The 21,972-nt window shown below is 34.9% G+C and overlaps 3 protein-coding genes, 2 non-coding genes and 4 pseudogenes across 5 annotated transcripts; 3 read left to right on the forward strand and 6 right to left on the reverse strand.

The window, feature by feature from the left end:
• The first annotated feature begins 1,667 nt into the window (after window positions 1-1,667).
• LOC120145612 lies at window positions 1,668-2,915 on the forward strand (annotated as a pseudogene).
• Window positions 2,916-3,071: 156 nt separating this feature from the next.
• Window positions 3,072-4,557, reverse strand: LOC120145183 (annotated as a pseudogene).
• Window positions 4,520-7,259, forward strand: LOC120145613 (annotated as a pseudogene).
• Window positions 7,260-8,591: 1,332 nt separating this feature from the next.
• LOC120145769 (RNA-dependent RNA polymerase 1-like) lies at window positions 8,592-13,696 on the forward strand. The gene is given in 9 exon segments (XM_039159518.1): window positions 8,592-8,743; window positions 8,943-9,508; window positions 9,864-10,533; window positions 10,536-10,700; window positions 10,703-11,446; window positions 11,449-11,689; window positions 12,182-12,332; window positions 12,700-13,311; window positions 13,314-13,696. Coding segments are annotated over 8 exon segments (3,324 nt in total). The 5' UTR covers window positions 8,592-8,743; window positions 8,943-8,989; the 3' UTR covers window positions 13,536-13,696.
• A 1,393-nt stretch (window positions 13,697-15,089) lies between these two features.
• LOC120145614 (small nuclear ribonucleoprotein Sm D2-like) lies at window positions 15,090-15,883 on the reverse strand. The gene is made up of 5 exons (XM_039159424.1): window positions 15,879-15,883; window positions 15,739-15,817; window positions 15,543-15,620; window positions 15,343-15,447; window positions 15,090-15,242 (listed from the first exon to the last, which is right to left on the reverse strand). The coding sequence occupies exons 1-5, from the start codon at window positions 15,881-15,883 to the stop codon at window positions 15,126-15,128; spliced, it is 384 nt and encodes a 127-aa protein (XP_039015355.1). The 3' UTR covers window positions 15,090-15,125.
• A 555-nt stretch (window positions 15,884-16,438) lies between these two features.
• Window positions 16,439-16,525, reverse strand: LOC120145771. Its single transcript, XR_005518147.1, has one exon. It is a non-coding gene; the product is annotated as a small nucleolar RNA Z159/U59 (small nucleolar RNA).
• Window positions 16,526-16,646: 121 nt separating this feature from the next.
• Window positions 16,647-16,732, reverse strand: LOC120145780. The gene has a single exon (XR_005518155.1). It is a non-coding gene; the product is annotated as a small nucleolar RNA Z159/U59 (small nucleolar RNA).
• An 81-nt stretch (window positions 16,733-16,813) lies between these two features.
• On the reverse strand, window positions 16,814-16,905 carry LOC120145781 (annotated as a pseudogene).
• Window positions 16,906-19,301: 2,396 nt separating this feature from the next.
• On the reverse strand, window positions 19,302-20,733 carry LOC120145109. The gene is made up of 4 exons (XM_039159006.1): window positions 20,585-20,733; window positions 19,999-20,259; window positions 19,691-19,848; window positions 19,302-19,605 (listed from the first exon to the last, which is right to left on the reverse strand). Exons 1-4 carry the CDS (start codon window positions 20,585-20,587, stop codon window positions 19,494-19,496), a joined length of 534 nt encoding a protein of 177 aa, XP_039014937.1. The 5' UTR covers window positions 20,588-20,733; the 3' UTR covers window positions 19,302-19,493.
• Window positions 20,734-21,972: the final 1,239 nt, after the last annotated feature.

Below are 21,972 nucleotides of genomic sequence, written 5' to 3' on the forward strand. Positions count from 1 at the left end.
TATTTATGGTATTCAAGGGCATCTGATACTGTGCTAATAATATAACATGCCACCCGAATATTTTATTTTATTTTATTATTAAAATAGAAAATCCTCATGAGTGCCCACAATTTATTTTTTATATATATATTACGAATCATAATATAACCAACATTTTTCTAAATTAATAATTCAATTAATTAGTCAAATAATGTAACGACCACGACATGTGATGTAGCGTTTTCGAGCGGCATCACATTTTAAAATGATAAAAATAATGTAACCATGTATTTGAATAATAAAATATTTGATTATATAGTACTAATCAATTTATTTCAGTGGTTAAATAAATTATTATTATTCTTAGATGTGATAGGTTCGAACATCAACGACTACAGCAGGGTGATTGAGTGTTCATTGTCAAATGATTGAGAGCATCTTAGCTTAATAAATAAATAAAAACCACCATTCACGATAGAATTGACGAAAGTGGTAGCTTTCACACACGAGCTTAGGTTCGCAATTGAGAATGGATTGATTGACGTATCTATTGAAGGCGATGTGATTTCTAGGGCTGTAAATAAATCGAGTAGAGCTCGAGTATTACTGAGCTCGACTCGAACTCGAAAAGTTTAAAATTAGACTCGACTTGACTCGAAAACTCGTGAGCTAAAAATTATCAAACTCAGCTCGAACTCGAAATATAATATTGAAATTCGACTCGAACTCGAAAAGGCTCAAACTCAAAAAAAAATTAGGAGCTCGATTCAAGCTCGAACTCAAACTCGAATTTGAACCTATACAAATCTTATATTACATTTAAAAATATATTTTTAAAAATTTATAATTATCAATAATGTATTTTTAATATATTTTTAATAATGTAATTTTTAAAAATCTAAAATTATAATATAACATTTTTTTCGAGTAACTCGCGAGCTTTTCGAGTCGAGTATTAAGTAGCTCGTTTTAGCTTGTTAAGAATTCGAGTCGAGTTCGAGCTCAAGTCGAGTTCATTCGATTCGAGTGTTGATCGAGCTTTGACCGAGTCGATCCCAAGTAGCTCGCGATCTGTCTCGTCTCATTTACAGCCCTAACAATTTTCATAGTGAACAAATTATCCAATCGAAGAGATGATGTTTCAACCATCAGATTATTGCTTAATGAAACACATGATAATCTGATTAGGAATCGAGACCTTAAAGCACATTATATTAAGTATGTTGTATTGGTTTTACTATGACGAACCTGAATGTATTAAGTATGATGTATTGGTTTTACTATGACGAACCTGAATGTATTAAGTATGATGTAATAATGGATGTTATTGGAATATAATGAAATTCCTCTTTAAAAAATAGTGGTTAAAGGGATAATTATTGTTATTAAAAGTCTCAGGTTCGATTACCAACAACTATAAAATATATAAATATTTATTGTTAAATGATTAAAATTTTGCATATTATTTTCCCACTTCCCTGCACAAAAGCACCATGCTTCTTGTTCCAGACAATAAAAGAGGGAAACACTCACCTTTCGACATCTGTCGGCATTTGGTGGCTTCTCGCCTGTCGCCGAACCATATATAAACAGAGTTAACCCTTCAAGTTTCCACCCTGCAATTCGCATACAAGAACTTGTGTTTGGTACTTCAAAAGAAAAAAGAGCTTGTGTTTAGTCCATTATCAATGGTTCATTCAGATTCAGACTCACCCCTGCTCAACCATTATGGGACACTTTTATCATGCCACTCGACTCAATGCGATGAGCCAGAAAGCCGAGTAGCCACGGAAGAATGCCAGCTTCTAATGATTGACTTGTGCGCTCTAACAAGTGACGACGCAACAGTTCGTCGAGCTTGTGCCGATGACATCCGTAAGGCGTCGACGGAATGGGGTTTTTTCCAAGTGGTGAGTCATGGCATTAGCCCTCAGCTAGTGGAGAAGATGAGGAGCGGGCAAGTGAAATTGTTCCAAACACCGTTTGAAACGAAAGTTAAAAGTGGACTTTTGAATGATTCTTACAGGTGGGGAAATCCTAGTGCTACTTGTCCTAATCAATTCTCCTGGTCGGAAGCCTTTCATGTCCCTCTCACTAAGGTCTCCGATGCAGCTTGTTATGGAGACTTCACGTCTTTAAGGTAAAAAAAAAAAACCCAAACAAAATATTTCAAGTTTCGAACTTGATTTTTCTACTAAGAAAATTGACTTAAGTAATTGACCTGTTACCATATTCCTCTGTTTTTTTAACAGGGAAGTAATGAAATGTTTCGCAGCAGCCATGTCGGAGCTGTCGAGGCTTCTAGCAAGGATCCTGACAGAGAACTTAGGCCACGGAAAACAAGCTCGGATTGACAATATATGCGACGAAACAACATGTTTCCTTCGCCTGAATCACTACCCAGCATGTCCAATATCTCCGGAGATTACCGGTCTAGTGCTACACACTGACAGTGATTTCCTAACGATTCTTTGCCAAGACCAGGTTGGAGGACTTCAACTCATGAAAGACTCGAAATGGGTGACTGTCAAACCCAATAAAGATGCTCTCATAGTCAACATCGGCGACCTTTTCCAGGTTCAAAAAAAACAAAACAAACCCATTATATATCAATTTTGTCTGAAAATCTAAATCCACAAAGTGTAAATTTTACAGGCATGGAGCAATGATGTTTACAAAAGCGTGGAACATAAGGTGGTGACCAATGCAACAATGGAGAGATACTCCATTGCTTATTTCCTTTGCCCTTACTACGATTCTTCGATTGAGAGCTTCGAGAAACCTTCCATTTATAGAAGGTTTACTTTTAGGGAATACAGAGACCAAGTTCAAGAAGATGTAAGAAAAACAGGGTACAAGTTGTCCTTCCGAGGTTTCTACTTGAGGTTCAAAGGATAACACCGGATTATACACCGAGCATCACGGCCAACAGTTAAATGAGCCTTTTTACAGAGAATACTTAGTATCAGATTTAAATCCTGAACAACCTTACATTTTCTTATTAGAAAAATATATGTTCATTGTATTCTTTCATGTGTTTTCATGTTATTTCTGTACCTTGTCCAATATGAAGAATACTGAAAAAACAATTATCAGAAGAAGATTCCAATAATTATTACTACTAAACAATCATTCTTTTCCAAAATATCCTCAAAGCATAAAATCAAGATTAATCTGACGCAATAAAATTGTTAAATTCACAAGCTTAATATCCATTTCACCATATATAGAAATGACCATGTCTTGTGATAACTCCATGGAGGAAGACCACTTGCATGGCTTCTGTGGAGGAAGACAACCCTTCAAAGTTTTGACCAGACCTCACCATAGCTTCAGTAATTTTATAGAGGAAGAGCAGGCCCCATGATTCCAAAGCATATCCTTTAAGCTTCTTTTTCATTTTCTCGACAACTTGCTTAGCTTCCTCCAACCTCGACCTTTCTACCAACCCTTTAACCAGACCCTCCATGGCCTCAAATGGCGGCACCCATTTCCTCTTTATGATTTCCTTACTCATTTCCAAAGCCGAATCCAGCTCCCCTTCATTCACCATACTCCGAATCAAAACTATAACAAGTAAACGAACAGGGCAAAACATACCCATCACTCAATATCTTATCCGAAACCTTCTCAGCCGATTCCGAATCTCCTATCCTACAAAATCCATCAACGATAGTATTATAGCTAGCTGCATTTGGCTTCAACCCTTTTGACACCATCTCATCTAACAACTTCTTAGCTCTAGCACATTCTTTGCTCTTGCTTAAGCTCGAAATTCTATGATTATAAGTAGTCAAATTGCCTTCAATACCTTTCTTTAAAACTTCTTTCATAACCCCATCAAATCCACTTTGATCCCCATTCTTCAAGTAAGCTCCTAGCAGTATGTTATAAGTATCAATATTTGGACTCACACCCATTTTCTCAACCCATTCCCGTGCTGATTCTATCTTATTTTCTTTCACAAACGCTTTCAGCACCAAGTTATGTGACACTACCGTTGGCTTAACGCCGAGCTTTGCGGGAAGAGTGTTGAAACAATCGTGTAATTGCTCAAACATCCCATTATTAAGATAAACCGTAAGAATAGCACAAAGGGATTTTTCAGTTACATTTGAATACCTTTTCTGAGACAATTCGTCGAGCGTTTGGAGTGCTTGTTCGACCATCCCTGCATTAGAGTAAAGCATGATGAGACGAATCCAAAAGCCTTCGGATTTGAGGGCGGGGGTGCTCTGCGAATTGAGCTTTTGGGTCTCGAGGAGGCGGTCGACGAGGTCGAGGCGGTTGGCGTGAGCTAGCTTGCGGATGGAGAGGTGGTAGATGGGGCGGTGGCGGAGGAAAGTCGGCAAATGGGAACATTGTTGGAAAATTTCTGCTAATTTTCAGGGTTCTTTTCGGATATAATGGCTGATTTTGCAGCTTTGAAAGAAGGAAATGGCGGGTTTTGTTTAACAGTATGAGTAGAGAAGAATGATTTGGGGATTGCTAATGTTGAGTTCCTGAAGATGGAAGACATAGCTGTTTCTGATGTTAAAAAATGAAGCTTGAAAAATATGGGAGAGGGGTTTGGGTTTTAGTATCTGTCATATAAAATGTAAGTGAAATTTCTAGGGTAAATTAAACGTTTAGTATTTAAATTATTAATTTTGATTTATTCTAGTACCTAAAGTTTTAACTTTTTTCATAATCATACATAAGGTTAGTTTCTATATAATTTTAATACCTATTCAAAATTTAACGTCAAGTTTCGAAAGAAAATTAAAGTTTATATGCTAAAACAGAGTAAAATTGATAATTTAGGTACTAAACAAGTTGAGATTTTAACGGTGGATACTAAAATTAAATAAAAATTAAACGTTAAGTATGATTATGAAAAAGTTAAAAGTTTAGGTACTAAAATTGATTAAAATTAATAATTTAAATACTAAATACTTAGTTTATTCAAATTTCTCAAACAATTCAAAAACTAAGGGAATATTATTGGTTATTTTGTCCACCAGGGCAAATAATTTTATTAATTAGTCCAATATAACATATAAAAATTTATTTTAGGATCTACAGCATTTTATACAATATTTAAGAAACTCATCAAGTCGAGATAATGAATTTGTCCAAATAATATTTTTTATTCAAACTCTTCACGTCAAGGTGATAAGTTATAATAAAATAAATTTTTTATTAAATTTTGTCACATCTTAGATAAAAATTTTGAATAAAAAATATTTTTTTATTAAAATTCCGTCCATTGCGGTCAACAAAGGTGCGATCGTGGTCGATAACAGCTCAGCATTTCCAATGGTCGATGGGGTGCCTTTAGTTTTTCCTGAAGTGAATCCGGAAGCAATGAGTGGGATTAAAGTTGGGATGAAAAAGGGTGTTTTGATAGCGAACCCGATTTGTTCTACGATTATCTGCTTACTGGCTGCCACCCCTCTTCATCGCCATGCTAAGGTATTAGATAAAGTTTCCATTTTTGTTCTACAATCATTTGCTTAGTGGTTCATAGATATTTATGCATTTTGATCGAAATAGAATTTGGTTTCGCATTGTTTGATTGTTGCTGCCTTTTGGGTCTTTGTTAAATTAGATGGATGATTATTGTGTTTGTAAAAGGACAATCTAAGGTAAACTAGGCAAGAATTTAAATGAAGTAAGATGACTAAGTGATTGCTTGAAGCTAGTAGGCAGTGGATAGTTGCAGTTTAAATTAGTGTGATGTAATGATTTGAGTGGTTTTAATTTTATAGTGGATTGATTTTCATGTGATATCCAGAAAAAAAAATTAGTGTAGGATATCGATTGTTCTTGTTCGAAGCTTTTGTTGGTTAAGTTGTAACTATACTGCATTAAGCAGCTTAAGACATTTGATTCTTTCCTGTGGTGTGTTGCAGGTGACACGAATGGTGGTTAGTACATATCAGGCAGCTAGTGGTGCCGGTGCTGCTGCCATGCACGAGCTCGAGCTTCAAACCCGTGAGGTTGTTTGATTAAGCTACGTTTTTTCTTTTTGTTTTGGTATTATTGTTTACTTTTTATGGTATTTCCTTCTAAATCGATTCCTTGCTGCATTTTACTACAGGTCCTGGAAGGGAAACCGCCAACTTGTAACATCTTTAAGCAGCAAGTATGTATAGTTTGTTCGACGGTATCGAGCAATTTGTGAATATGTTTGGATCTCTCCAGGTTTCTTACGATTACTTCTTTTGCTTTTGCAGTATGCTTTTAATTTGTTCTCACATAATGCCCCTGTTCTTGAGAATGGATATAATGAAGAGGTAATGAAAATGGTGGAAGAGACCAGGATTAAGTAACTAGAGTGTTGGATCATGGATGTATAAAGTTCTATAATGCCTTTTTCATTTGAATTTTCCATTGAGAAGGAAAAACCATGTAATGTCATCATGTGTTTTCTTGTTTGTTCGCCCCTCCCGTTTTTCTCAGAATGACAATAATGTTAAAGTCAGTGCTACATGCATACGAGTCCCGGTGATGCGTGCACACGCTGAGAGCGTGAATCTTCGGCCTGAGAAGCCCCTTGACGAGGTAATATCTTGTTTATATATAAAGATACGATTTTATCTTCGATATATGAAGTAAAAGTGAAGAAAGCTGCAAGCATTTGACGTTTTTTTAACCATTATTGCTTGCATATACATACGCTGCATTCTTCGTTAAATTTATGAGCAATTTTTACGAGAAGTAGGACTCTGATTCATATCATCCCTATACTGCTGATCATGGTGGTCTATGCTGGAGAGCAACAAGCATGCTGCAACACTAACAAGAGCATCATTATTTGAAATCTGAAACCAGAAATGGGAATTTTCCTGGTTTTAGAACAATGTCAATGTCAATGCCGTTGTTGATATGTTGATAACTTGATATACCTTTTCCAAACTTGGACTCTTCGTTTGGTAAATTCTTTGTTGATCAGGCTACAGCAAGAGAGATCTTGAAAAATGCTCCCGGGGTCGTAGTTATCGATGACCGGAGTGCTAACCACTTCCCCACACCGTTGGAGGTATCAAACGAAGACGATGATGCAGTTGGCAGATTTCGCAAAGATTTGTCTCAAGAAGGAAATCATGGGTAAATTTTCTCCTTTCCTACTTTTTCTTTGTCCTTGCAGAGAATTTTCACGCTAACACGAAGTCTTAAAACAGGTTGGACATCTTTGTTTGCGGTGACCGAGTACGTAAGGGAGCTGCACTTAACGCCGTTCAGATCGCCGAGTTGCTGTTATGATTTTCTTGTGACCTCGCCCGGGTACATCCGTTCAGGCACTTTGTGACATGAAAAAATTATATACGAACGCATATAAGATATTTAAATTTAATCCGAGATCTAAAACATAAAAGATCTGCACAATATAACAGATAATAATCATATTGATCAGCCGTGACGAAGTCAAATTAATTCTTAGAAAAAATAAATAAGTGAAAAAACAATCAAACAATCGAAAAACACGTGAAGAGGCCAGAACGAGAAAAAAAAGAGAAAAATAGATGTTATCCTTTAGGGTGTGATTGGTTGGGGAATCTCACATCCCCTCGTTTGGTTGGCCAAGAATGTCATTCTCGAGAATCTTACATTGTCAATAGTAAAATTTTTGGGGTATATTACTGGGAATATCATTACCTCTCTTTCCTTATGTATTGTTAGATTACCGGCGTTTTGGACTAAAATGTCCTTAATTTTTTTTTTCAAAAATATCCTTATTCTATCATTTAATAATAAAAATTTTATGAAGGTTAAATTACAAATTTATCCTTAAACTATTTTAGATTTATAAAAAAAATCTATAATTAAAATTTTATATAAAGTTTAGGGGTTAAAATAAAATTTTACCCTTTCGTTAAATCTTTTTATATTTTTAATTTAAAAAAAATTATATAAATTTAAATTTTTTAAAGAAAATATATAAATATTTTTGAATTTGTTAAAAAAACAAATATATAATAAGGACAATTTTGTCAAATATATATTCTAATAATCTTTTATTTCTTTAACCAAACACGGTAATCTTATATTCATGCTAAACCAACCAAACACAAAATATAATATTCTCAGTAATTTTATTCTATGGTAATTTTTTATTCCCACTAATAATCTTACATTCCGTGAACCAAACGCACCCTAAATAACAAATAAAATCACCTTGAAAATCGAATCATAATAATTTGATTTAGCAACATTCATCTTCAAATTATTTGTCGATTTTCTTTTACGTGTTTAAGAAAAAAAAATAGATAACGAAATAATTTTTAGAAGTTTAAAGGATAATTTTTTTCAAAAATAAAAGAATTCGATAAATAAAATATACTTTTAAAGGATAAATATTCCTTCAAGCCTCGTTATTATTGTCATCTTCATCACCATCGTTGGAGATAATGCCAAAACGGCGATAGAATTTTTTACTAAGATTGACCACAGCTAATCCCACAGACTCCTTCGTTACCAAGTTTCAGAAAAGCTAGGCCGTGCTGGCAACGCAAACTCCGCGAAACTTTTCCATGTGTCGAAGACCCATTGGTTGTCACCTCCGAGAAAAGCAAAGGAAATTACAAATGTATGACATAATGTTGAAAAATCACGCCCTTTGTCTTCGTCACTTGGTCTTCCTTCCATTGCTATTTATAACCAGATATATTGACTAAAAGAGTTGACGATCAATGGAGTTTGGAGTCTTTATTTACTCTCCCAGTGATCAATGGAGTTTGGGTTTATTTATGTTATCTGATCTCTCTTCTTCTTCTCTCTGGTAATAGATCTTTCTTTGTTTTCGTAATAATGGTGTGGAATTGAATGTTGTTAAAAAAAAATGTAAACTTTGGATAACATAGGCCATTTCCAGTAACAAACATAGAATTTTTGTTGCTTCTTTTGCTTTTTATCTATGAAAGTTTGATTGTTGGTGCATTTTACAGTATAAATTATGTACTGGTATCTGTTTTTTGCAGTTAATTGTATGTTTTAGAGTGGTAAGAGCTTAGAGTGAACTGAGACTATGGGTAAGAGCAGGACAATTCAAGTTTCTGGGTTTCTTTCAGACGTGTCCGTGGAAGAAGTGAGGAAATTTTTGGAGAGATATACAGGCAAAAAAACTGTTTATGCCCTTAAGATAAGGCAGCAAAAGAAGGGTGGGAGAGCATATGCTGTTGTGCAATTTACCAAACGTGCTGATGCGAAACTGATCGTAAGGTTGGCTAATCAGAGGCTATACTATGGGACTTCGTATCTTAAGGCTTGGGAAATGGAGACCGATATCGTGCCGAAGCCGAGAACGTTTTTGCACACGATGGAACATGTCAAAGTGAAGTTTGGCTGTCAGGTCTCGAAAGAAAAAGTTTATGTTCTCTGGAGAGCGGATGATGTTACAGTGAATTTTGGTCTAGCAATGAGGAAATTGCAATTTCTGTTGTCGCATGGTCGCTTGCCATACAAGCTTGAGCTTTTCTATGAGAACATCTGGCAGATTGAGCTGCATCATGCGTGCAATCAAACCTCAAGTTATCTTCTGATTCAGGTTGCTACTGAAGTTTGAATATGAATTCATCACTGTCGTTTCCATTGAATTGCATAACTGTTGATCTAGATCAGTAGAACATTTTGGTAATTGTAAACTGATAAATTGTGCAAATCAATATATATATATATATATATATATATATATATATGTTCTTAGAGGAGTTACCGAGCAGCCTGGATTATACTTTTAAGTCTCCGGTATCCGATTTATTAATTGACCTTGCTTGATAGATGGATTACTGTTGTCTTATGAAACTTGGCTTATGCAAGGTCCTTGATGGGCTATTCAGAGCCAAACCTTTCATTGCAAGAAATTCGAGCTGTTTTATTGACGCTTTCCTTTTAATTTTCAGTTATTTGGTGCTCCACGGATATATGAGAAAGAAGTGCGCTATTCAGGACGTGTGTTTGATGATCCCTTGCTTAACTACTTCATGGATGTGCCTGATGATCAATGGGTGAGGACAACTGATTTCACGCCATCGTACTGTATCGGGCAGTCTTCTGTGTTATGTTTGGAGCTTCCTCGCAACCTCCAACTTCCAAATTTTCAGGAAAACTTCGCTTATTACAAAGAAAACGATGGCAGATTGGTTTTCGAAAGTGGTTCTTCTTATTCCTGTAACCGTACTCTTGTCCCAATTGTACACCCTATGCAGGGAGTTGACTTGCCATTTGAAATACTGTTCAAGGTTAATTTGTTGGTGCAAAATGGGTGCATACCAGGACCAGCTCTTGATGATAATTTTTATCGATTGGTTGATGCTTCGAGAATTGACAAAGTTTACATAGACCATGCATTGGAGAAACTTAATCATCTAAAAGAATGCTGCTATGAGCCTTCGAGGTGGCTCTTTAAGGAGTACAAAGTTTACACCAGTTCTAAGAAACATCCGGTATCGCCTGCTATATCATTAGATGCTGGCTTGGTGTATGTAAGAAGGGTTCAGATAACACCTTCTAGAGTCTACTTTTGTGGTCCTGAGATTAATGTTTCTAATCGCGTGCTACGCCAATTCCGTAGCGATATGATAATTTTCTTCGCGTCACTTTTGTTGATGAAGAGTTGGAGAAGATCCATTCAACAAACGTGCAAGCAAAGGATAGGAGAACTGATATATATGAAAGGATTCTTTCTACTCTTCAAAATGGGATAATTGTTGGGGACAAGAGATTTGAATTTCTTGCCTTTCATCGAGTCAATTGCGCGAAAATTCTGCCTGGATGTTTGCTTCGAGAAAGGGGCTCACTGCTGCTGATATAAGGTCATGGATGGGAGATTTTAGTGAAATAAGAAATGTGGCAAAATATGCTGCTAGACTGGGCCAATCTTTCAGTTCATCGACCGAAACCCTTAGCGTTGCGAAAGATGAAATCATCCCTATTGCAGATATAGAAATCGTGAAGGGTGGAAATAAATGTCTTTTCTGATGGAATTGGAAAATATCAGCTGAATTTGCTAAGAAGGTGGCCGCTAAATGCCGCTTGAATGGTCACACTCCATCGGCCTTTCAGATTCGGATTGGCGGATTCAAAGGTGTTGTGGCTGTTGACCCCACCTCATATTGGAAGTTATCCCTCAGAAAGAGTATGAAAAAGTATGAATCAGAGAACACAAAACTCGATGTTTTGGCTTGGAGTAAGTATCAGCCATGTTTTCTGAACCGCCAGTTGATTACGCTGCTGTCTACTCTCGGAGTTCCAGATCGTGCTTTTGAGATAAAACAAAGAGAAGTAATAGATCAACTCAATGCCCTCCTGACAGAACCCTTAAAGGCTCAGGAGGCTTTGGAGTTAATGTCTCCAGGAGAAAATACCAACATCCTCAAGGAAATGCTCCTGTGTGATTATAAGCCCGATGAAGAACCATTCCTTTCCATGATGTTGCAAACATTTCGTGCGTCAAAGTTATTGGAGTTGCGGACTAAAGCCAGGATATCCTTCAAAATGGAAGGTCCATGATGGGATGTCTAGACGAAACTGGAACATTGAATTATGGCCAAGTGTTTGTGCAGTTTTCTGGCTCTAGATCCAATAGGCGTTTTATTGTTAACAGTAAGGTAGTAGTTGCAAAAAACCCCTGTTTGCACCCTGGGGACGTGCGTGTCTTAAGGGCTATCGACGTTCCAGATTTGCACCATATGGTGGATTGTGTTGTTTTTCCTCAGAAAGGAAGCAGGTACATCAAGGGCATACTCTACATTCTCGTATACTGTGAGAAAGGGGTCGTTTTTCGTTATAGTTTGCAGAAACTCTATATCTAGATGAACTTGTTTTATGTGCACCGTAGCCTACTTCGTTTGTCATCACGTTTTTGCCAAATAACCACATTTTTCTTACATTCAGGATGCATGTGTGCATTAGCATCTAATGCTGAGTATAGTTTTAGGCAAATAACTTGTTTTATGTGCACCTTAGTCTGTTATATGCTAACCGGAAAACGACTTCTATAAAAATTATGGTTTTGTTCAAGCACATTCATCTAGTTCATGAATACATTTTTGTTGAGGAGAGGGTATTACTGAATTACAAATTTGCTATACCTGTATTCTTTTGTATGTTGGAGTTAAATCCTCCACAATTTATGGAAGCTCTCTGTATTTTCAATGTATTTGCACATACTAACAAGATGGTCATAGCGATTTGACTGAAAATCGAATAAAATTTTTAGACCTCATCCGAATGAATGCTCCGGAAGTGATCTGGATGGTGATATCTACTTTGTCTGTTGGGACCCTGATTTGATTCCATCTAAGCAAATCGAGCCGATGGATTACTCACAAGCTCCGAGTGCTACATTGGATCATGAAGTAACCATTGAGGTATTATTCTTCTTGGTATTCAAGTATTCAGTCATGCTGTCATCATTCTTCGAAATCTTACAAGTTCATGCTGTCATCCATATAATGATCTATGCATGGCACCCGGTATGTCAGCTAACGACATTCATTCATTTAACGTTGCGTGTTGGATCCTGCATTAGCCAATCGGATTCTGAAGTAACAAATTGTGAATGACTTCAGAGTTCCAAGGCCCTAAATCAGAGAAGTTTGTTCTTTGGTGCAAGTTTATCTGGTTTTGTACCATGCAATCTGTTCTTGTTGGTTGTTTCTGTTTTTGAACTGATTCCGATATTTTGGTTTATTTTGAGATTATTATTGATAATCGCTGCGTAATGTTTCGGTGCAGGAAATCGAAGAATATTTCACAAACTACATAGTCAATGACAGTTTAGGAATCATTTCGAATGCTCATACTGTTTTCGCCGATAGAGAACTTGGCAAAGCAATGAGCCGCCCGTGTCTGGATCTTGCAAAGCTGTTCTCGATCGCAGTTGACTTTCCGAAAACAGGGGTACCAGCTGAAATACCACAAGAATTGAGGGTCAAAGAATATCCGGATTTCATGGAGAAGCCTGACAAACCAAGTTATCAATCACACAGTGTTATCGGAAAACTTTTCCGAGAGGTGAGAAGCCTTGCACCTAATGAATGCTCGATCAATTCCTTAACTCGGGAGAAAATGGAGAGGTTTTATGATCCCCACATGGAAGTTGATGGCTTCGAGGATTACATTGATGATGCTTTCTTCCACAAAAGTAATTATGATTACAAACTGGGGAATTTGATGGACTATTACGGGATCAAAACAGAGGCCGAAATACTCGGTGGAGGTATCATGAAAATGTCGAGGTCTTTCACGAAGAAAAGAGATGCGGAAGCCATCGGTATGGCCGTGAGGTCATTGAGGAAGGAAGCCAGGTCATGGTTTAACGAAAAGCGAAGCAGATCGGATGATGAAATAACGATGCATATGCAAAGGCCTCAGCTTGGTACTATGTCACGTATCATCCAAGTTATTGGGGTCAGTATAACGAGGGAATGAATAGGGATCATTTTCTGAGCTTTGCTTGGTGTGTTTATGATAAGCTGATCCAAACCAAGCGAGAGAATGCGGCTATTCGGAGAGCTTTCGAGTCGTCATCACTGGAACACCGGTTCCGACGCCAATTGCATTTGCAATGAGGTATTTCGGCGAATGTTTCCTGTTTTCTTAAGTATGTGAATCTGGGTAGATTATGTTCCCTAATGAAACTGCATTTTACGTTTTGTAAATATCCAGTAGTACTGATTGAGAAAGAACATTGAGTAATATGTTACCTTATGAATCTACATGTTCCCTGTTAATAGCTGAAGCCCTTCCCTGTAACATGATTCCGATTCCGGAGAAATCTCTAATAATTTTATGACAAGTTGATTGAACAATTCACCGATAACCTCGCCGGAAAAACGTGTGCTCGACATTCCCTCCATTACAGCCCTTAATTGTTTCACAAACACAGGGTTGTCAATAGGACCTTTTAGCCATGGTGCAGGGTTCATTAATTCTAGGGTAATCTACCCATTTAGTACATAAACTATCAGGTCCATTTTATTATTTAAACTTTCAACTTTTTTCAAAATCATATTTAACATTTAGTTTTCATTTCATTTTAGTAGCCGTTAAAAACTTAACGTGTTTAGTACCTAAACTATGAGTTTTGATCCGTTTTAATACCTAAACTTTCAATTATTTCAAAACTTAACATTAAATTTTGAACAAGTACTAAAACGAAACCAAAATCAACTTTTGATATGGTTTTGAAAAAAAAAATGGTATTAAAATAAATCAAAACTAATAGGTTAAGTAATAAACATGTAATTTACCCATAAATCACTATAACAAAATAGGTTTTTAACGGCGTTTTTCAGTCATATAGCGACGTTTTTAAACATCGCTAAAATCTATTGTGGCGTACGTCGCAAAAAGCGCCGCTAAAACACCGTCACTAAGATTATGATATTAGCGGCGTTCCTAAAACGCCGCTAAATATTCTGACATATAGCGACGTTTATTCCTAAAAACGCCGCTAAATGTTAAGTTTTATATTGGTTTTTGAAATAAAACGCCGCTATTGACTAGGTATATAGTGGCGTTTTCTGTATTAACGTCGCAAAAAATCTAAAACTTAGTGGCATTTTTCAAGAACGCTGATATTCATGTTGTTTTCTACTCTTTTGTTATATAAATTTAACCTGTAACATTATCCAATAAAATTGAAATCAATAACAAGAACTTAAAATCCATAATAATAGATTAAATTTTACATTAACATAAAATATAATATAATTCAACATTGTTAACTATAATAAACAATAATAACATCCAAGATAGTGAACTCTAAAGTTGATTTTGTCGTATCATCTGTATCATAACTTGAAGTTGATTTTTAAATATTTCAATTTCATTCCAAGTTATCAATATATACTAATCACATTCCCTATTAATAAAATCAATAACCCAAACTATAATGTTACATGTTTGAAAAAGATAACATATAGGTTAAACCATGACGTAAACCAAGCACATAATAGCTACTCAAGTGCAGTGTCGTTGATGGTTCAAGAAGAGTATAATGAGTTAGAAGGGATACTTTCAAGAAGAATCTATGTCAAAATTGTCGAAAATTATAGTAATTGGTAATTTACAAACCAAATAGCTACCACAAGTGCAGTGTCGTTGAACACACAAAACTACAGAAGTTCCATAGCCGAGAGCTTTGAATATGGATAAATTTACTTGGGATTTCTTAGAACAATAATAACAGAATCTCCCCTAAGGAACATCTTGCTGATGAATCTGTCCTTGTTAACCGGAAGAGCCTTCTTCTTGCCTTTCCCAGTCTTCGGTACCTATATCGAAAGGAGAAACGATTAAACCTTTTTAAATTTGACTGTAATGGAGATTAATGTATATGATGAAGGCATACAAAAGCAGGAAAAGGGAAACTACCTCGGTCCACATTTCCCTGACATTTTCCAACACCATGTTGCAGTGGCGGTCGAATGCTCTCACCCGACCTAGAAGTTTTTTGTTGTTGCGACAGTTGATGAGAACCTGGTTCCATGTATAAATCGTGTTCAGTTCTAAATAAACACGTTGTCATTACCATGTAGATAGCATTGCTTGGGTTCAGAAGATTAGTTCATTACCTGAGTGTTATTTTTGACACTCATCATCAGAACAGATAGTGGTCCGGTGTTAAATTCCTCTTCCTCATTCTTTACAGTCTGCAGGCAGGTTAGCGAGCAATAGGCTGATATCAGCGAACATATATGAAAAATACAATGAAAAAAAGAAGCATTCTTTTGGTTTGAATGAAGGAAACGGCTGTTTAAGTCAACTTACATCTCTTCCATTGGCCGACGGCAAAAGGCAAAGCAAACAAAAGAGAGGATTAGTATGATAAATGAAATGTAAAGCGAACCTTCAAATACTACTGAATGAACAAAAGAAATGAAAGAAGAAAAGGATAAAACAATTAGTACCTCATTTTCAACTACGAAAGTTTTCAGTGCTATCTCTCAACAATCCCAACACAAAACCTGCGAAAAGGAATGGAAATGCCATTGACACCAGAAAATCAAGAAATTCTCAGTACACTTGAGACCATATACCACATGAATATAGACTTATCAAACAGTTGTTGAATATGAAATATGCATAACCAAGCACTACAAAATTGGCCAATGGAAATGACATTATTATAGTTCACTGCAAATTGCACAATGAGCAAAAAGCTAACTAGTATTTGTTAAAACGAAAAAAAAGAATCTAGATTTTCAAAGATTTAAATAATAAAGTGAAAACGAAAACAATCCCACTTTGGTTTTTCTCTTTAGTTTGTTTTCACATGTAAACTATCAAAGCTACTTGAGCTCGAGTGTGAACGAAAGACATGGCTATGTTAAAAGATCATATCTAAATACCCATGTCTGAATACGAATCAAACATGAACGTCAAACTGTGGTATTTAATGGAAATGAAGAGCAGGGCAACATTTAAAACAAAGGTAACAAAATACATAGTTTATTGAACAGTCTTCTGAAACTCTTCAGCTCAGGTCTCCATGAATTTTCAGCAATTACTAGCTCAGGAGAATGAAAGTTTTTTTATAGTAAACATCATCAGAGTGACGGAAGAACTTCAATACCGAATAACAAAAAGATCAATTACAAGCTAAAGTTAGAAACTAAAATGCAAAGCAAATTACTTTTCCAAAACCCTAATTGAACAAAAAAAGCTAATTTACATAAACCTCTTCAGTTCAGGTCTCCAAAAATTTTCCGCATGGATTTTCTCGGAAGAACGAAAGTATTCATTTTCAATCATCCTCAGAGGCATAAATAAACAGAGAAGAAAACAATCAATAAAGTATAGCACATAAAAATACGAAATAAAATAGTGAAAAATAATCTACAACATCTCTTCAGCTCAGGTCTCCGTATAGAATTCCACAAGGATTTTTCTCTCAGAAGAACGAAAGTTTCACAAATTCAAATCATCATCAGAGACATTTTGCGAAATCATTACGAAATTGAAAACCCTAACAGAAAGAAACTAGCCAAGGAGAACAGTGAAGCAATCGAAGTAAAGAGCGGAAATGGAAGAAGAGATTCAAAAACAGATTTACCTGATTAGCGCTTTGGACGATGAGATCTGATTTGAAAAAAGAAGCAGAGTGAAGAGCTGTTTTATAGAGAATCCTTGTACGAGCAAATAAAAACCCATGGGCAATCCAAATTAGGGTTTTTCGGGGTTGGGCTTGAAACTTCTATATAATACCATAATACGAATAAGGGCTTTTGGGCTATAGTTTTTTTAATTTACGGAGTTCAAATTTTTACGTAATTTTTGTGTCACGTAAGACAAAGATATTATAAGTTTATATGCTGTTTTTAAAAATGTTTTTGCAGGTCATATTTAAAGGTGACAAACGGGTCATTTGGATCAAGCTTGGGTCGGATTTTTCGGGTCAGACATTTTGGGTTTAAATTATATTTAGTTTAATTTTTTCGGGTCTGATTTGGATCTAGTTCGGGTATATGATAACTCGGGTCAGGTGATTATCGGATCGGTTGTTTTTCAGTTCAAATCAATTTCGGTTTGGATTACTTTCGGTTCGTATTACTTTTAGTTTTGCTAACTTTTGGAACGGGTATGATTCGGGTCAGACATCATATTAAATTTGATTATCATATTCGAATTAATATTAAATATTCGGTCGGACAAATTGATTCGAGTAATCAAGCTCGGGTAAAGTTTATCAGGCTTAATCTTATTTTTGTTTACATTGTACTAATGTTGTGGAAAGTTAGAATTAAAATGAAACAAAAGAAAAAAAGGATCAGAAATGTGAAAAACATATTATGAAATTTATTTTTAAATGAGTATGATACGCGTCCAAGACACATTTTTATGAGCATGTAATTAGAAGACATTTTTTATGGTATAAAGTTAAAGTTAGTCCTCGATGTTTATTAAAATAGTCATATTAATCTTTATTTTGAAAATTTTTGACCTTTAACATTTTATTTTAAGATAAAAAGACTCTTAAAAATTGTTCAAATAGTCACTTTGATCATTATTATTCTTTTTTAAAACATTTTAGTCATCAATATTTCATTTTAGGGTTAAAACCCTACCTTGTTTAATTGTTTGTCATAAATTTTAATTCAGTAATAATTATTTTTAATAATATATAGATAAAAATATATTCAAGGTTGAAAATTATCAAATTGAGTTTGAAAAATGCTTTATTCCATATATATATATATATATATATATATATATATATAATTTTAAAAAAAAATATTTAAGTGCATAAAAAGGCCATACATTGTTTTGAAATACATGCTTAAAGTGTGACTTTCATTTTAAATTGATCCTAAACTTTTAAATATTTCAATTTCATTTTTAAACTATGACTATCATTTTAAATTAGTCCTCAAACTTTTAAATATTTCAATTCCATCCCTAAACTAGAACCTTCATCCTAAATTAGTCCCCAGACCTTTTGAACATCTCATTTTCATCCCAAGCAATATGTATATACTAATCACATCCCTTGTTAATAAAATCGTTAGGTCAAGTTACATTATTGTATGTCTGAAAAAACAAAGTTATGGTTAAACACTGGTTGAAATTAATTACATATTTGGATGAAATTGGGAATGAAATTGGAATCTTTAAAAGTTTGGGGTCTAATTTAGAAAGAGTGTCATAGTTTAGGGATAAAATTAGAATATTCAAAAGTTTAAGGATTAATTTGAAATGGAAGTTATAGTTTGGGGATGAATTAGAATATTCAAAAGTTTAAATATCAATTTAAAATGAAAGTTATAGTTTGGGGACATACGATGCAATTAACTCCACATTTCCCCTTTTATCTCGTTACTTGCTTGCTTCGCAGGATTCTCCATTTTCACACCATTCCCTTCCCTTTTTGCAGCTCTTTTTGTCTGCCACATTCATATGAACCAGAAGAATACAAAATTAAACAAGATTTTGTTCCCATAATGCAAGAAGAATTTGAATTACGAATCGATCTAAGAAGATAAGGTGTTAAGACCTTTTAAATAAAGATTAGAAGTTCGAACTCTGACGTATCAAATAGAGAAAAATGAGTTGAGTTGGGAGCGTTGCTTTCGTATTAACCCTTATCTGATTTAATCGATCAATTTGTCGAATGTAAGAGAATATATTGCACCGAAAGGAAGACTAAATCATAGGGTAGATACAATAGATCTTTGGAAACATTGCTATTTGCTGCCCGTCAACTTCAATTCAATGCCAATTTTTCTCACATGCTGTACAAAAAAAGAATCATCACCCATTCATGGCACTGTGGGTCTGCCTTCTCAACTAACCCCCAAGGTTCCAAAATGGGGTATAATCTTCAATTCATCGAGGTAAAGGCTGATTTCAAGTACCCTTTGGTGAGTATCTACCGAAAAACATTGATCGTTAACCGACCGGAGCTCTACGAGGAGTGCCTTTCCGTTTCTTATGTTGATTCCTAGGCTTTAAACTCTTGGTCACCGATGTTTTCGTCTCCCCGGAGACATCGGTTGATGAAAGGGATGATTGCTTTTCTTCTGTGCTTATTTCCGGTGAAATTTTATTGTATTTCCATGGAAGATCGGGGAACTCTCGTATCGACAATTCGAGTTTACCGGTTTGGTTTCTAGGCTTTGCATGATCAACAACTGAGACCTGAAATGTGTGCTAGTAGCCTAGTATTAAGGTTTAAAGAAATGTGTTAGAATTCAAGTGTTGAATGGGGTTGAATTTCGCGTACCTTGCATGCAATGGAACAAAATCTATTAGGCGAGTCTGAAGGTATCTCCCGCAAGCTTCACATGCGGCGCCGGTTTTCGATTTCGTCGACGGCTTGGCGTCTTTAGTTTGAGGCCGAGGATTCAAATGCACAGCCTTTGCACCATTGATTTTGTATGTCTGTCAAATGACCACATAAAACAACGATCAATTCCAATTGCTCGTTCATGTATGCACATATCAGTGACAAGTGAATTGCATCGAATTTCATTACAATTAGAATGAAAATTTCAAGAACTAAAAGACCAACGAGAGGCGTTGGGAAATTACCTGAATTTTGGAACAATCAATATGTTTCTGCATTTCTTGAAGGCGAGCAACATCTTGGTAGACATATTTGCAGATCTGAAGTGAAAGATGTTGGCTATGAGCCTCACAATGCCGGCAAAACCCGAGGCTGCAATCGATGCAGAACACGTTCTTCTCGTTTTTTCGAAGGCCTCGATGTTCAGAGCAGGGGCCAAAGAACTCGGTTCGAAGAAGAGTACTTAGCCAATCTGTTTTCTCCTTTATGAACAACTCGCAACCCACCTGCAACAACCGAATTCCGAATCCATTCGAATCAAAAAAAGTTATGAACTTCCAAGCTTGTACATTTACAATTCATTCCAAGATTATAGCTTTGATGATTAGTATGTACTCCAAAGCAATGGAAACATGATAGTAAAGCTAATACAGTTTCTTTTTTAACAAAGTTGCAGTAAATATAGTACTTATTTCTTGTTGTTTATCTAAAAAAAATTCCTGGGAAACGAACAGACCATGACATCCAGATAACAACAATCGTCAAAAGGAAAAGCAAAGTACCCATCGTTCAACACTTCACAAATTGGAAAAAAGAAGCGAAATTTCTCACCATTTTCTTTGCTTTGAATTTTGATGTTATAGAAATTCTTATTTGCTCTGCTCAATACTGTAATGAATACACTTTGCACATTAGAATTTGCAGAGAAAGTCAAGGAAAAATGATTTCTTTAAGGGAAAAGAGAGATAAAGAGAGTGAGAAGAGAAGCCTACAGAATGTGGAAAAGTGATGATATAAGGAATGTGCAGAGAAATATATTAAAAATATAAAATAAATAATAAATAAAAAGGAAATTTTCAGGAAAAAAAGAAATTGTCAACAAATGTTTCCTAAGGAGGTGAAGAGACCTACCCTAGGCGGGAAAGGTTAATAAATCATCCTGATCGGTGATTGGACGGCTATTAATTTTTACAACCATTTTTAAGGTAAAATACATCTTAAGTGCCTACACTTTTGAAAAAAATTAATGTGACCATCGTATTATTTTTTCTCTCAATATTGACCTTCAACTCATAAAATAAACTTAATGTGACCCTTTGACCAATATCATTTTGTCATTGACAGTTACGGTGCTGATGCAACAGTTCATAGTATTGATTTGATGTTCACGGTGTTGACATGCCAATCTAGAATGACAGATTAAAATGACGGATGACATGATAGATTTGGTTAAATTGATAACTCAAACATGATATATAAACTATCATGTCAGCATCGCGGATCGCCAAGTTAGCAACGTGAACTGCCACGCCAATAATGTAACGGTCAAAGACGAAAAATATTGATTAAAGGACCACACTGGATTTATTTTCTAAGTTGAAATACCACATTGAGAGAGAAAATAATATAAGGGCCGCATTGTTTTTTTCTCAAAAGTACAAAACCTTGATGCCTTTTTGCTTTTTTTAAACAAAGAAGTATTTTTTTCTAGTATATCCAGAGGCATTAGGCATTATTTAAAGTCATAAATTTAGTATTATCTGGTGAACGTTTTAAATTATATTTTAAGAAATAATATATTAATATATATATTGATAAATTATTTTATCACACTCTATGACTCTAGTATATTATATTTTTTAAATTTTAGACTATTGATAAATACATGTGTTGATTAACTTCTTATCATTTTAGATTAAATAATATGTTGATAAATATCTACATTAATGAAAAAAAATTATCAATATTTTTTTGAGTAAAATGATGGGTTACTTGTTTGATTGAAAATTTATATGATCATTTTTCAAAAGAAAATTAATTAACTATTACTTTAAGTAAAAAATTAATATTTGAAACAACAAATTACTATTATAAGTACAATATCATTGTTTTAAGTACAAATTACTATTATTTATTTTATTCATTTTATTTATTGGGATATTTATTATAATATTCCACAATCAAATCATCGTTTTAATATCATTTGTGATAATATCATA

The sequence above is a fragment of the Hibiscus syriacus genome, unplaced genomic scaffold (assembly GCF_006381635.1).
Source record: "Hibiscus syriacus cultivar Baekdansim isolate YM2019G1 unplaced genomic scaffold, ASM638163v2 tig00110893_pilon, whole genome shotgun sequence".
NCBI classification, from domain to species: Eukaryota; Viridiplantae; Streptophyta; class Magnoliopsida; order Malvales; family Malvaceae; genus Hibiscus; species Hibiscus syriacus.

What these genes read in the sequence shown, in the direction of transcription:
- LOC120145614 (XM_039159424.1), bottom strand. An exon ending in CGTCGGCCAATGGAAGAGAT is followed by an intron (nt 15,621 to 15,738) that starts GTAAGTTGACTT and finishes ACCTGCCTGCAG; the next exon opens with ACTGTAAAGAATGAGGAAGA. An exon ending in TCAGGGAAATGTGGACCGAG is followed by an intron (nt 15,243 to 15,342) that starts GTAGTTTCCCTT and finishes CTTTCGATATAG; the next exon opens with GTACCGAAGACTGGGAAAGG.
- LOC120145109 (XM_039159006.1), bottom strand. An exon ending in TTGATTGTTCCAAAATTCAG is followed by an intron (nt 19,849 to 19,998) that starts GTAATTTCCCAA and finishes GTCATTTGACAG; the next exon opens with ACATACAAAATCAATGGTGC. An exon ending in TTTGTTCCATTGCATGCAAG is followed by an intron (nt 19,606 to 19,690) that starts GTACGCGAAATT and finishes CACACATTTCAG; the next exon opens with GTCTCAGTTGTTGATCATGC.